At 42.0% G+C, this 16,391-nt stretch overlaps 1 protein-coding gene across 2 annotated transcripts in view; it reads left to right on the forward strand.

Moving 5' to 3' along the window:
* LOC117270869 (steroid hormone receptor ERR2-like) overlaps nt 1-16,391 on the forward strand; it is a 215,311-nt gene that overhangs the window by 92,460 nt on the left and 106,460 nt on the right. For both annotated transcript variants that reach the window (XM_078173784.1, XM_033648813.2), the window contains one exon: nt 9,408-9,538. In XM_078173784.1, the coding sequence (XP_078029910.1) occupies nt 9,537-9,538 (2 nt within the window). In that variant the 5' untranslated portion in view covers nt 9,408-9,536. The remainder of the gene's footprint in view (nt 1-9,407; nt 9,539-16,391) is intronic.

The raw sequence follows: 16,391 nt of genomic DNA on the forward strand, positions 1-16,391 counted from the left end.
ATCAATAGTGATCTTACAGAGATCTCAGCTCAGTTGGTGTGTCCTCTGGTCGTCTCCCATACTGTAGCCCGGGTTGTGCACCCTCTAGTGGCAAATAGTGGTACTACCAGTCGCCAACCTCATTTGACAGTGTCTGAGATGAAGAAATTCTCCTCTGTTACATTCCTCCCTGACTCACTGAATATTCATGCACTTTTGAAATGACATGATGTTGTTGAGATGTTTTTCCTTTTCTAAAACATAAAAGCTCCAAGTTGGCTTTTGAGTGACCTACCAAAGGCTGATTCAAGACACAACAGTCAGATCTGAGTCTGGGACTTGAAATATTAAGTCAGAAGTTTATACATTATTGCTTTGTTTGATTTTAATCTTAAAAAAGTGCCTTAAACCCGACTTGGACAAAAATGAGTTTCAAGGTCCAGCATGTAGGATTTAGGGGGATATATTTGCAGAAACTGAATAAATGTAATATTTTATTTTGTCTATAATCACCCAAAAATATGAATTATTGTGGGGTTTTTTTACCTTAGAATGAGCTGTTTATATCTACACAGGGAGCAGGTCCTTGTCCACAGAGTTCGCCATGTTGCACCACCATGTTTCTACAGAAAGCCCCTCTGTTACGACAGGGTGTTTTTTTTAAATGTGAAACTGCCTATAATGTTTTTACAGGTTTAAATCAGTGGGTCATTTTATGTTGGTGAGGAAGAGACCTCTGCAGATAATTTGGCTCCTGATAAAAAGTTCCTGAACAATGAACACTAAGGAAATTCTAACCGGGAGTTCACTCTTGGCACATTGGAGGAATTTCGCCTGGTTGCAGTCTGCAATTGTCACTGCTAGATGCCACTAAATCCTATGTACTTTTCCTTTAATAAACATTAAAATGGCATTTGGACAATAAAAGAAGCTAGAACAAGTAAATAGGTATCTCAAAATTACCAAAAAAAGCATTGAAAGACAGTGAAGGACACTGAAGGAATTCTAACCGGGAGAAGTTTCAGCTGGTTGCAATCTGCAGTCCTCAGCACTTGATGCCGCTAAAGCCCCCTAAATTTTACACACTGGACCTTAAAATTGACAAACAAATAAAAAATAATTCTTCCTTACATATTTTGAATAGATCATAATTCACTTAATATTTGAAAAACTTTCAAGGGCAGTGTGGATTTAGTGGCATCTAGTGGTGAGGACTGCTAATTGTAACCAACTGAAACTTCTTCCAGGTGCCCAGTGTGATGCTGTTCATGTCTACATAGGGAGTGGGTCCTCGTCCACGGAGTCCGCCATGTTGCACCGCCATGTTTCTACAGTGTCCCAGAATGGACAACCAAATACTGGCTTTAGATAGGGCCATTTTCATGTCTGCCACCAAAGTTGGAAGCCCCTCTGTGACAAGAGCATCGAAAAACACTGATTTTTTTAATGTGAAACCTTATTCAGTGTTTATACCAGTTAAAATCACTGGGTCTCTTTGTTCTGGAGAGGATGATACCTCTGCGGATAATTTAGCTCATGATAAAACAACCTCCTGAATGTCTAGTTCAGAAATAGGGTGAGCACCTATTGGCAGGTGCTGGGCAAGCGGCCTGTTTGCAAGGTACTAAACGGTGCAGGGGAAACACTGTTTGGTAACGTGAAACTGCTTTATTCAGTGTTTTTACCTGTTTAAATCACCTGGTACGTTTGTTTTAGAGAGGAAGAGACCTCTGTGTATAATTCGGCTCCTGGTAAAAACCTCCTGAACAATGAACATGGAAGGAATTCTAACCAGGAGAAGTTTGCGGCTGTTTGCAATCTATAATCATCACTGCTAGATGCCATTGAATCCCCCTACATCCCCCTAAATCTTACACACTGTTCCTTTAAAACAATTATTTTGTCTCTGTGGTATCAAACATAAGAAAGGCAATCAACTGGGCTTTTAGGCTTCACACATAAAAATTCCACAAAGATCAGTTCTGATAGTGCACAGTTAAGTCCTTTGTGTGCTCGTCTTCTGCTGGAGCCCTCTTACAAAGACCCACACAATACAGGACAAGCTCTCAAATTACAGAAATCCTTTCAGACACTGTCTGGCAACATGATTGCATTACTGTTCAAAAGAACCAGAGTTTCTTCTCTGTGGGTGCAGATTTTCCCATGCCCTCAGCAAACCACTATCCACACAAAATTCATTTTTATGCTCTGATGTCTGAAGGTTTATTTGCAGGCCCCTCAGTTATTTTATCTTTTTGATTTTTTTCCCTTCCACAGTCTGTTTTATCTCTATTCATAGAGCATATCCACATTCTCAGACCTATTTTAGGTCAAAGCTCACTCAACCACTGGAGGCCCCGTACCCAAACATGGGGTCTGGTATTTCACTATGTTGCTTTTGCCTACCAGTTTGCATAGCAAGAATTATTTCGTAGAATGTCCAAACTTGGTAAATATTTGGCTTTGAATCATGTGCCCAGGTGCCAGTGTGCGCTACATACAAGCGTTCTTGATATGTGTTGCTTGTTTGCTGGAGTTGAAGATGTATATGAGGTTTATATTTACATTTTTTGTTAGAACAAAGTCATGTGGTCCTCATCTCACTGTGATACTTGAAAATAAATCTTTCATACATGCTCATGCACCATCTGACACTCTGTCTTTATGAACATCACCATATCTGTGAATGGTGCATGATGTAGAGAGTATTTTAGACCTTTCGATTCTCTTTTGAGCAATTTAGTAATGTCAAGTTCGTCGTAACGTCATTGACGGTTGCATTAAAATAGGCTTGATTCAGCATTTTGTTGCCCCACATACTCTAAATATCAGCTGCAGTAAAGCTCTTTTGTGCAGGCAAACTATAAAAGCTCTACATTGTTTGTCAGTCAACAAGCTCCTCAGTATCTGTTGTCTTTAGTGCTTCTGCCACAGGGACATTGTTGCTTTTCTGTTTAGTCTTCAGAAATTAGGTTTCCCGTAACGTCGCTCCAACCTCTGGCTGAAATGTCTTCATTCATAACTTTGGCTCAGTGATGTTTGAGCGATCCAAACCCAAAGTGGATGTTTGGGCTTTTTGCACGATCCAAGAATGAGCAGGGAATGAGATGTCTTCATAGTCATTGTGAAACTATTTTGGGACAAGCACCCTGGTCCCTGGTATCCCTCAGCCACAGTCTTGCATACCCACTGTGTTGCATCATTGCATTATGGCTTATCTCACAAGTTAAAGGTCCAGTGTGTAGGATTTAGGGCCATCTATTGGCAGAAATGGTATCAAATATTTCTAACTATATTTTTCTTAGTTTAATCTCCTGAAAGTCTTAGAGTGGTTTACACCTATTTATGGAGCAGGTCCTCTTCTATGGAGGCTGCCATGTTGTTTCTACAGTAGCCCAGAGCTGACAAACCAAATGGGTCTAGATAGGGCTATTCATATTGTTCATTTCGGCAGTTGTAGTTCTCCTACCCACTTAGCACATGGGAGAAGTTTCAGTTCTGCCATTAAATCCTACACACACTAGACCTTTAAGGGAAACTGTGACACATTGCAAAGTCATTCATGATTTTTTTTATCTCTTACCAAGTGTGGTAACACTTGGCTTTTGTTTTGTGATTTTTGGTTTTTGGATGGTCTTCTTCTAGTAAATAATTTCCCAGTTTGTCTGACATACTTCAGTGAATATACCTTTTAATTACACGGCTTATTTAAACTAAAGTTTACATTCCACTGCAAAGAGAACATTGGGTTGTTCTGACATCATTCAGGAGGTTCCTTGTTCTGTGTACAGGGCTTTACATTAACCAAGGCCATAACTCTGTAACCATCACATATCCCCCATATAGGTGTCCACCAAATTTTATGATGTCTGCATTGTGTAGATATGTCGAGGCCCAGACCGTGGGTATCTTCAGAGGCGATCTCCATTTATTCCTGACAGCAAGTGGCAAAAACAAAATCCTCCGTCAAACACAACCATACGAACTCGAGCCCCTCTCCCACATAGCGCAACAGCAAGACGGTAGACACCCCTTTATAGGTGGGGTACCCCCAAAGGTGAACATAGGGGTACAGAAACTGAGTATCAAACATTCCACATATTGATTTTGGAGGCCCTAAGCATGTCAAGTAACTTTCAACTGAAACAAATTTTGTGGAATTATAATACTTAATATCACAAATGTACATCTGACTTGTCACACATATTACTGCTGTATAATTGACCCTGTCACATAGACCCATACAGAAGTAATCCCTCTTAATCATCACTTATGGCCCTCTGGAAGTGTGTGGCGTGTATTTTTCTGCAGAGACTCTGCCCTCTGCCTTTATTTTCTTCTTATTTTCTGTGTTTATGGGCGTGTACCCCACAGCGCTCAGGTGACGTTGGGGCTTTATACAAAGATAGTGACCAGGTGCCAGACTGTGAGCAGCAGGCATCCAAGAGACACAGCAGATATATGTGAGGCAAAATGCCAAATGGGAATGAATCTAAGGTCGGCTTTTACTTTAATTTTCGCTCTCGAGCATATTAACAATCAGCAACCAATAATATTTCCTAGTATACCTGTAAGGGAGGCTGTTAAGTTCAGTTAAAGTCTCTTTTCTGTATTGTTTTTATATAGGTTTACATTTAGGCCATCAAAGTTGGGCCATCGCTTGAAAATATTAGCATATATCTCTGATTTATATGTTGCTGCTATTTTTATGTCATCATTTGGCAATTCCAATAATGTTGGCAGTTCTCCATTAAGCCAGCAGGTGATGCTACATAACAAACAATATCTGCTGTCTGTGTCTGTGTGCGGACACAAGAGAGAGCAGTGAGACCCAACATCTTATACATTTTCAGAGGATCATGTTAAATAGAAATGTACACTCAGATAAGGGACACCTGTGAAATCTAATACAGCAGCTCAGCCATAGAGTTTACCTTTACAAAGACAAGGTGTTCAGATTTGATTGACACTGTCAGAGGTGTGAATTCAACTGTTAGTGAGGTTTTTGCTTACACCAGAGTGGAAGTGGATGGCTTGGACTGACAGGTGTACCTAATAAAGTGACCAGGGAGCAAGGGCATAGGTTTAGTTTCAATATTATGGGTGACACATATAAAATAAGGGGTGCAAAGGTCATCAATCAGAACATTTAATTTCCTGCATCCTGGTGAATTTTTATGCACCAATTTGTTTCTTTTCTTTATCAACATACAGTGTAAATGTTTTTAATTTGGAAAAAATAAAGGCCGTCTGCTTTCATGTTTCTGCAAATGCCCATGTTCTAAATATCGAGGGGGATGTGTCCCCTGTGTCCCCCTTGACACAGAAGTTTATGGCAGGGAGTGTATATATAAAGCTAAATGAAAGTGTCCTACGTTCAAAACTCCAGAAAGTTTTGAAATGTCACGTTTAGTTGAGATATTATATCTGCAAAATTAATGAATTAATTAAAAAAATCTGTATTTGAAAATTCCTAATCATCCTCATCATCATAATCAACACTGTTGTACAGTTTTTATCCTTTGGTTCTTCTCCTCTGGTTGTGTCAGACATGTTAAAATAAAACTAGGCAGAATTAAAAATGATCAACTAGCAGTTGTACTTTTGTGTTGAGCGTCTATTTCCATTCGTCTTATCAAGTTTGTGTGGAGAGACTCTGTAATGGGTTATGGGCCTTCATCAGCAGGCCATGCACACACACCATCTAATGGACTGGACTGGTGCACAGAAATTATGTCATCCCCGCACACACACACACACACACACACACACACACACACACACACACACACCATACACACACGTTGTACTATTCCAAACCGTCTGGGGATTCCTAGACATGATCCCAGCCATCACCATCAAAGTTCACTTTTACTCCAAGCGTCCTCCAGTGATTACCTCACTGCTGGGTCAGGTTTTAGTGAGTCATTCTCCGGCAATCTCTCCGTCTCGTACAACACACAGGAAAGGAATGCAGCTACAGACCGGAGGATGAAAACAAAAACACATGCTGGTAGCAGTGCGGAGGAATATGTCTTCTTTTTCGCTGTAATGTAGGTTACATTCCTGCTGACTGTACTTGTCAGAGTGGTTACTGCAACCATAGCGCTTAACCTCCTCTAGCAGCATGGCGATCAGGCGACTGTTGTGTTTACAGAACATAAAACAGTTTAAGATTTTATCGTGGTTCCCGTAGAGTAGACAGTTCACCGTCTGACCAGACACACAAAGTCAGACTGTTAAGACTGGCGAGACAGAGTCAGACAAACCCCAAATACTAAGTAGCATCCCGCCAGATTTCCCTACAACAGCACACTGACAAGCCAGCACAGTAAAGTCTGCTCCGTCTGGGGGTAACAAGTCTGTGAGTCATACTTGGGGAGTCAGTTGGATAGGAATGCCAACAGGAGACCCCTTAAACCCACACCAGCGGAGACAATGATGTGTATATGTCATGGCCATACAACTCAAATGACTCATTTGATTCGTCCACCATCTGTGTTAGTCATCGGCTTTCTTAATACATGTACATAGGAAAGGAATACCACACCGGCTAGACGATGACTTAAGGTGAGATCACGTGGAGTCAGCAAAAGCTTGTCTGTCACTGTGTCGTTGTTGTGCCTTGGGTTTATGTCTTCGTCTTGCTTCAGTCCTCCAGAGAACAAGTACGATGGTAAAATGATTACATGGCAGTATCTGTGTGTTGTGGTTATGTTGGGGCAGTGAGCAAGGATCTGGATGTTGGTCTACTCACAGGTGTGCTCAGGTTGTGTTTCAGGCTGCGATTGTTTTAGACTGGCTAAGACTTTGTTTTCTGTTCACTACAGGGAAGTGAAGCAGAGTGCTCCTTCCTGCCTCAAAGTTATAGTCAAATCTTACACAAGTCTGGCATGACCATTATGTTCCCCTGCCTCTGGACGATTGGCTTTCCCTTCATTTTATGGACTTATCTCAGTGGTTGCTAGTCTCAGTCAAGGCTCCTCTCTTTTCTGACTTTTCTGAACTCCCCACTGAAGTCTGTAGAGTCACTACATGATGGAAACCAACCTTTTCAGACTACAGCTAGACATGTTAGTACTTACTGACCTCTTATGTAAAAAGGAAAAAAGCACTAAAGTAGGACTATTTAACTTTTAAAAGAAGAAATTACTTAAGTAATCTTCAATTCTTTACCCGCTTTACTTAGTCTTGTATGACAAGTAGCAAATTCTAGCAAACTTTAGCTTGATATTGCTCTTTAATAGACAATACTTGGCAAGTTCACTGACTTTGTGACTACCCACTTTTGCCACTGTTGCACTGTGTTTTAGCATTTTGTCACCTCTGGCAACATTGCATACAAGTTACACAGTCTCACTTTAAAGCTGCAGTAGGTAGAAAGCCTGAAAACGGTTGATTTTTGAGTCTCATCTGATTTAGGTTTCATTTGTCTCCGCCCTGAGCCCCTCCTACCAGACGAGCACGCGAGTATTTTATCCTACTTGGTTCTATTTCTCCCTCTCTGGGAGCCTCGGCTCTCCCTCACCACGCAGCAGCCCGCTCCATCCCTCCCTCGCGGCCCCGCACATATACCCCCGAGGCTCGGCTCTCCCTCTCTGCACAGCAGCCCTCCCCATCCCTCCCTCGCGGACCCACACATACTCCCGAGCCTCGGCTCTCCCTCACAGCGCAGCAGCCCGCCTGCACATACCCCCGAGGCTCGGCTCTCCCTCTCCGCGGAGAGCCCTCAGCTCCACTCCCATGGCCGACCCTCGCGCCCTCCAGCCGGGCCCGGCCCCACCTCACCCTTCCCCTCCCTCTGGGGCTCCGGGGAACTGAGTTCTGTCTTCCTTTTTTTGGGTTGTTTAGCCACGTAGGCAGTTGTAGCCACTGCTGGAATAGCTATTTTACCTGGTGCACTGTTCGCCATTGCCGCTTGCTCTCCCCTTCTGCCAGCGGCACGGGAACGCGCATATGCAGTAGAACAGCCAATAGGAACGCAGTGGTCTGAGCTGACCTTTGATTGGTTGATGCACATCAGCACGATACTGATTCTTTAGAGGCTGAACACAGAGCCAGGTGAGGTGCAGAAACCTATTGTTTCTCTCAGACCACTTGATTTACATTATGCTTAGAGGATATTATAAAATTTTTACTCAATTATACCAAAACAGTGTTGCCTACTGGAGCTTTAAGTAATTGTGCCGCAGCACAGAAGAACCTGAACTTAAAGACATCTAACTTTTGTTCCTGTCGAGATTTAAAGGAGCTCTGTACAACTTCCAGAGCATTTATACAATGACAAACAACTATTTGCTATGCAAAGATATAGTGTTGATGGGGTCTTGAGCACAGAGTCATGCTCCCTTTGTGTGTGTTGTAATCTATTTATTTATTTTATTTATTTAACAGGGACAGGGCACAGCTACTTAGCTGCACCAGAGTTAGCAATAAGCTAATTTTCATCTATCGTCCCTGGGCAGGAAAAGGAGAATAATTTCTCTGCTAAAAAACACTTTTATATAAAAAACCCAATTATAAAAAAATAGAACATATTCATCACACAATGGCATCAGCAATAACAAAAGCAAGGCAACACAACATCAAGTCATCGCAACAATAACAACAGCAACAACAATACAACTATAACCTGAAGCTATAACAAGATGTGTTTATCCCGCTGGCTACCTCATTGCCGCCTCTCTGCAGTGTGCTCATACAGCGGTTACTGCTAATATTGGTACAGCATTGTACTGGTTAACACTGTTACCTTTGTCAGCACTGGTGCCATTGTTAACACTGTTAGTGTTGTTAGCACCTTTAGCTTGTAGCCACCGGATCAGCCACCGACACGTTGAGAGCCGTGTGCAGACAACCTCTGAAACATAAATACACTCTTAATATCATATAGAGCTCCTTTAATGCTCTTAGTTTAAGTCTCTCTTCATAAAAGCTTCAGCTGAATCAGGGATACTCAACTCGCTTTGACTAGTGGTAACTTTTGCAAAATGAAAGGAGGTCAGAGACCAGTTAATAAACATTAGTAATTCATATACAGATAATTAGCCTAGAGCTCTGTCCAGGGGTTTCCTCTCTGGTACTTTTTTAAAAATATAAACTAGCTCTATTTTCATGTTTTTTATGTACTCTGGCACTTTTATATGACCTGTGTACCCGCCTCTTTTCCTGTGACAGCTGGGATAAGCTCCAGCACATCCGCAACCCTGTACCAGGATAAGCAGTTACAGAACATGAATGTATGAATAACACCTTATATACATTAAAAGTACAAAGAGCAGTTCCCAGCGCAAATCAAATTTTTATTATAACTTAAAATGGTCGGCAGGCCACTCAGCACCCTAGCCTGCAGGTCGTAAAGTGAGTTTTATTAATAATTTCATTTATTTTACATTTTTGACTAATCAATTTAATTTTTTGTCCACTAGGGGGCAGAGGACCTTCAAACTAGCTGAGAGAGGCCATGGCCAACCTGTTAGCAAACAAGTGCTGGCTCGCATGAGACATGGAGGGACATTGACATCCCACTGGAGTCATGTTTCTGGCGACCTAATGAAATGTAAGTACAATATTTACCTTTATTTTACATCTCTTTTGGTTTCCCTCAACCCTTGAGAGAAATATCTGAGTCTTAGCATGCTAGTTTGACTTTCTTCACCAGCTAGTTGCTAATATTGTCTGTCTGCTCTTTGATGCTGCGTTAATCAGAGGTTGTTTGCAAAAAAACGGGGTCGATGGGAGGAAAATGAAAAAAATTTGCACTGCAGTTAATGTGTTGGATGTAAAACAAAGGCATGTTGTAAAAGCTAAAAAGCTCTGTAGAGCGACAAGATAATTCTGATCACAACCTTAGACCCCTTGACATTAGCCTGTAATAAGTCATTTAATTATTTTAAAAATGAAAATATTGTTTGAGTTTTCAAAGAACGCTACAAATACTTGCATATAGTTGTTTCTTTTTCCTCCTAAAAATCACTTTGTCATTTGTTCCTCTTGGCTCTTTTGGCCGCTGTGGTCTTGGCCGTGGTCTTTGGCAGGCCTCCGTGACGGCTTGCTCCCATAAGACGGCATATTGTGGCGGTCTGATGTCACAGAGGTGAAGACTGTTCACTTTACATCTGGGTCTACGGGGGTGGTGATCTGCTGAGTTAAGGCCTTTTAGAAAGCCGAGGACGAGGTGTCATTGGGCCTCTGCATGAATATGAAATAGCGAACGTCCATGATGTTGATTCACACTCCAGACAAATACTGTCAGAGCTAAGGCTAAACACACTTAGCATTTTTTGATTAGCACTCAGCGTGAGTAGGGCGGAAGAAAGTTGCTGTGCTCAGTGGTGTTTGTTGTGATTACTAATGGCAGGGTTTGTGTGCATGATTGATGGCGAGAGGCTGTCAGCGGTTCCAGTTATGATTCAGCTCAGTTTGGTCATGTTACCAAACTGTGAGGGATTCTTTTTCAGCAACTTTTTCTTTTTTAGTGTTGTTATTATGCTGCGGGGGCAAATATATATACAGCTGTCACTACTATATTTACTGTTGTTCAGCTGATCAGCTGTGTTTCGTAAGGGCAGAGAATAAGGAAGGAGAACTAGAGCCTTTCAGTCCCTCTCTAGCTCATCCTCGCTCTTTGTGTGGAATTTCAGTGAAAACCACATCAGGCCTTTTTCCATTTCCCTCCAACTTTAACCCTCCACACCCCCACCTCTCTATTCCCGTAAGTGCAAGTTGGATAATGAGGAAATTGGCTTTTGGAATCACGGCAGCGTTGGCACGCGTGGCAGAGAAAGTGTCAAAATAACAGAAAACAAAAAGGAGCTTTTACTGGAAAGTGTCCAGTTTCAAAACAAGCATTGGAGAGTAGATACGGAAGGCCAGAGGTTAATGTCTGTTTTCTGGTTTGGACGAGTACAATGATAGTGTGCAACTAAGACACAGACATAATGTAGGTCTGTGCTCACACATAAATTAGTAGCATGCACACAGACACAATAGTAATGTGCATGTATGGACTCACACACATACACATACACACTCACAGCACTGGCCAGGTTAGTGCTGGCCTCCTCATGCAGAGTCTAGACAGGAAGCTGGCCCATGCCAGATTAGGGATTTTCTCCCTCACACCCTCACACCATTACACACACACACACACACACACACACGATTACACTGCTGACAGTCATCTTCTTTCAATATGTCTGTGTGTATTGTGTGCTTGGATGTGTGTCAGAGGGAGAAAGAGAAAGAAAGGGAGGTAAAAACACAGACTTGGTGACAGAGCCCTGTGTGTATGTGTGTTTATGTGCTTGTCTGTCTTTGTTTGAACAAGTCTCACACAAAATAAAAAAAAACAACTCAGCCACAAAGAAACAGATTCCCTGTCAAAAGCTTTTTTTTTTACTTGACTCTATTACTCATTTTTCCTCGACTTTCCACCCATTGAAACGATGAGTCTGAGGCGCAGTGTGAAAAGTTCAACTTGTCCTTCCCAGATACAGGGGCGCACTGCATCCTGTAGTGCTTAGCTAAATTAAACCGAGCCCCTACTGTTCTCATCTGCTCACCTGTAGCCCCTGCCAGGCCCGGCCATGACCTTTGAACCCACACAGATGGGTCTGCATAATAAGACACGGGCACACACGGCTAAGTGCCATCTTGGACATGTTTGATGGGTAGCTATATAAGACCAGGAAAGTCTGAATATTGTATGTATTGGAATGCTAATGCGTTGACCTTTCCAAGCAGGTGAGGGCGTGTGTGAATGTGTGTGTGTTTCTGTATTTCTCTGTGTGGGTTTGCCGGAGCTTTTAAGTGTAAATACAGAAACTAATAGAAGTGTGTGCTTACTATACACAACCTTTGTCTCTGTGTGCGTTGTTGGCCTGAGGCCAATGGCCTCTGTGCCCTGTGTATGGCAGGCTGGGCTCTACTTTTCACTCCAGCTGTATGAATATGCATGGCCTCCTGGCTTGGTAGACATGAAAGTATAGACATGGATTATAAAGAGCTTTCTTCAAAATTCTACATATAGCTGAAACTGTTAGTTTTGGAGATAACATCCACCTGGCTTTCAAAATGTGTTTATATTTGCAGTTGTAGCAGGAAGAAAACATTTTTCATAAAAGTCCACGTCCACTCAAAAATGTGTTTTTGTTCTGTTTATGTCCCCTAAAATATCTGACCTTGACCAGACTGATTTCTGTCTGTGCAAAGATTGTCACTAGAGAAGGGATTACACATTCCTCTACTGAAGGGGGCGACATCTGTGCATTTTCCTAAATTCAAATGTACCCCAGGCAAGCTAGATTAGGTACATCTAGAAACTAATACAAAAGCCAGTAGCTGTCTTACACAGGAAACACATATTGACATGGGAACTGACCTCGACGCAACACCAGGACAGAAATCTGAAACCTCCAACGTAGAGTGGACATCTTGGAGAGCATGAGTTTGCATCAGCCTAGTGAAAGTTTTGACAGCAAACATGGTAGAGTGTGCAGTTTTTGATTGTACAGAGGACCCTGGAGCATCCGCTTACTATCTACCAAAAACCCCATCATAGAAGATATTCTTGTGTGTTTCACAAACACTAACGTGGTGTCATACCCGTTCTTAGCCACTGCCTGTTAGCCTACAAGCTAACAAAAATCATCAGGGGTCCACATTAATGTCATTAATGCCCAGTTGGTCAAGTGTGTCAGTAATCTACTTGCCCAAAGTCAATTTTTACTTGGTCAATACAAATTGTTTTATTTATTGGCAATTATCAAATAACCTGCTCAAAGGCAGAGCAGGTCGTCCACCAATTGGGATTTACTATCTCAACGATGGCTTTTCCATCAGTGTGTGAGTGTGTGTGAATGTCTAACTGGGTAGCAGGTGGCACCTTGTATGGTAGTCTCAGCCTTCTGTGTGTGAATGTGTGAATGTGACTCGTAGTGTAAAAAGCACTTTGAGTGGTCAGATGACTAAAAGGGTACTATACAATTTCAGTCCATAACAGCGAAGACTAAAGTTAATTTGTCTTGAAAAACGACCCAGTTCTATCTGCCTTGCTCTTAAACTTGTGGCAAACTTCGCAAAACACTCACATCCTATAACACCTCCAAACTAAACTCAGTTTTCAGTTTGATTGAAGTGTTCACTTGCAGTTCAGCTCATAAATATCATCTTTACTCGCCGCCATTTTCATCGAGTGCCCAGTCAGTACTGTACATGTGCAAGCTCTCAACAGAGACGAGAGGGAAGCGAGATGGCTCACCCTTTTGTGACTTCCAGAGAAAAACAGTGTGTTAAGAGTTAAGAGTTGATAGATTTACTATCTCAACGTGGTATTTTACTTGCTCTGGGCAATTGGACAATCCCATGTAAATGCGCACTACTCTTTCACTGGTCAACAAAGCATTAGGGGCGCTGGAGAAAGCAGAAAGCGAAACTTACCTTGAGAAAATTTCACAATGAGGGAGTAAGAGTAGATCTGCTTCCAGCCCAGAGTTGTTTAAACTATTATGTGTGAAAACCATGTTAAATAAAATATTAGTATAAATATTACATACTTTAAAACGTGTCTGGGGAGGGACTTTAAGGAATAGTTCAGTTTAAGATAAATTTTATTGTCTTTCCTAGATACATTTTTATGACCTTGTGCTCAGTTTGAATGTATGTTGAACTGCTGTTTTTAAGAGGAGTTTCTGTTTGATCCCATAGGCTTCGATGAATTCAAATGAGCAAATTTACACAGACATGGAAAGTCTCTGTAAGTTGGTCTGACGCTGAATAAGTTGAAAAAAAAAAAAGTAGTAAAATTTCCCCAAACCTGAACCCTTTCAGTCTGTCGATTCAGAAGATCCCTGCTGTGCAAACCTTCACTCCACCTCGGGACATGAAATATTTAATGTTGACACAAAGCAATCCAAATACTTTTTCATTATAGAGAGTTCAAAGGGCTATTTTTAGAAGGTAGTCATCTCCACCCAAGTCCTTCTGCTCGACACCGGCTGAATATATGAGCATATTTACACCTTGTCTTAGAGAATATATGACATATGTGCACTGGCCACTGCTGCATTAACAGTATATTTCATCCCCTTCTTGGTTCCGTCTGTGAAACGGTCCTCTTCATTTCCCACATGAGTGGTTTTCTTATCATCCAGGCCCCCTCTCGCCTGCCCCAGGGGCTGAGTTAAAGTCGATAAAACACCCAAATATTCTGTTAAACATGGGCAGCCTCTGCCATGTGGCCGCTCCCTGCAATGCCTCCTGGGTAATTATGGTAATAACTCAGCCGTCAGAGGCGAGGCCAGAGGCCCCGGGATGACGAGGTCAGACTGGAGAGCCTGAGACGAGAGGAATGGTGGCGGCGGAAGCGGGCCGCTGGGGTCAAGGTGAAGCAGGCGGGACTCTAGCGTTGCTGTCCCATAAACCCTTGCTGTCATATCAGAGGCCGCTGGATGTATGTGGACATTCCCACTAATCTCTCCTCCTCAACAATCAGGATGCTGATGAGGGATGATGACAAGTATTTGAGTAGCTCGGTTATTTGTGCGGCCATGACTGACAGACGCCTGAGCAGGTGGTCTGCAGGAAGGTCAAAATGTGCCTCTGTTTGTGCTGCTGAAAGTAGAGATCGCTAATTGTTGTGAGCCGTTTGGCTGCAATGGCAAATATTGATGTGGTCTTGAAAAGCAGATTGAGCAGTCCACCGTATTATTATGTATTTATTTTTTCTTTATTGAGACGGTCAGAAAATCGAGAAAGGCACAGCACAAAATGTTCTGGCGGAATCTGATCCATTATGGGTACATGTGGTCCCAGAAAGGGAGGTGTACACCATCACTTTCAGAAATTAAAATCGACTTCTTTGTATTCTCTGTATTGTCTGACCGCTTGCACTCTGACGACAATCAGTCGTATGATGAATAACTGAGAAAGAAACAGAACCGCTCGACTTCTGGACATTTTTGCAGAAGATTGATTGGCATCAGTAGTTTCATCTGTTCACGGTAGGCTCTGACTTTTTTTTTTTACATATTGTATTTACACTGATTTGTCTCTGAAGATCGTCTGTACTTTATATACCTTATAGTTTTATACAGACTCTGAACTGTTCACAGTGTGGAAGTGGGTGAGTACAGGGATAATGCAGTGTACTACTGAGTTGGTATTTCTGTGTAACTTTTCAGTATGTGTAATAATCAAATAACTGTAAAACATAACTATAATAGAAAAAGTATAGTTAGTGCACTGATTATCCATTTTAAGGGCATGTTAAAGGGACACTTCACCCCAGAATCAAAAGTAAATGTTTTTCCTCTTACCTGTAGTGCTGTTTATCAGTCTAGATTGTTTTAGTGTGAGTTGCAGAGTGTTGGAGATATCAGCCTCCTTTCAAATATAGTGGAACTAGATGGCACTGAGCTTGTGGTGCTTAGAGCGGCCAAAAAAAAATACACTTGAAAAACTCGACAGCAATGTCTCTTTCCAGAAATCATGACCTGGTTACTCAAGATAATCCACAGACCTTGTTGTGAGCAGTTTCATGTGGGAACTATTCTTTTTTCTCTCAATCTGCACCTGCCAACTGTATTACTACGCAGAGGGAAGTGTGCATCTACTGCTAGCTCACCTAGCACCACTGAGCTCGCTAACGTTACAGCTCAGCAGTTGAGGACACCATTAATGTTTACATCTTACGCTGTCACGATGACGAGCCTTTCATTTAATAGTAGATGCACACTTCCTTCTGAGCAGTGATACAGTTGCCAGGTGTAGTTCAGTAGAAAGAAAATAGTTCCTACATGAAACTGCTCACAATAAGGTCTGTGGATTATCTCGAGTAACAGAGTCATGATTTTGGAAAGAGACATTGCTGTTGAGTTTTTTTATTTTTGGCACTATGAGCACCAAAAGCCGAGTGTTAATGGGATTAGCGCAACAGAAGGTGGACGCCGTATGGTTTGCCCCAGTACAAGCACTGCTTCTGTGTCTTGCACTTCTGTCTGTGTTATGTGTAGGAGCATCAACACAGACCACATTAAAGTTAAACAAAACTTTCAGTTTTACACAACCATCATCGAGCGCATACTCATCTCATCTGTAACAGCTTCATACGGCAGCACAGGTTGTCACACACATGTGAAAAACCGCAAATTATTGGCTACCTCCTCCCATTATTTGAATCATTATATCACAAATGCACAATCAACAGAGCAAAATAAAATCATCTCTGAGCCCTCTCACTCTCCACACCACCTCATCCAGCTGATGTCCTCTAGGATGCACCATACGTAGGTCCCTGGCACCAAATCATCTCATTTAAAAACAGCTTTTCACCCACTGCAATAAGGCCTCTGAACACCTCACTAACCCTGACAGTCGTATTTCACTTTAACTCTCATGTCAATCCTGCATAT

The sequence above is a fragment of the Epinephelus lanceolatus genome, chromosome 13 (assembly GCF_041903045.1).
Source record: "Epinephelus lanceolatus isolate andai-2023 chromosome 13, ASM4190304v1, whole genome shotgun sequence".
NCBI classification, from domain to species: Eukaryota; Metazoa; Chordata; class Actinopteri; order Perciformes; family Serranidae; genus Epinephelus; species Epinephelus lanceolatus.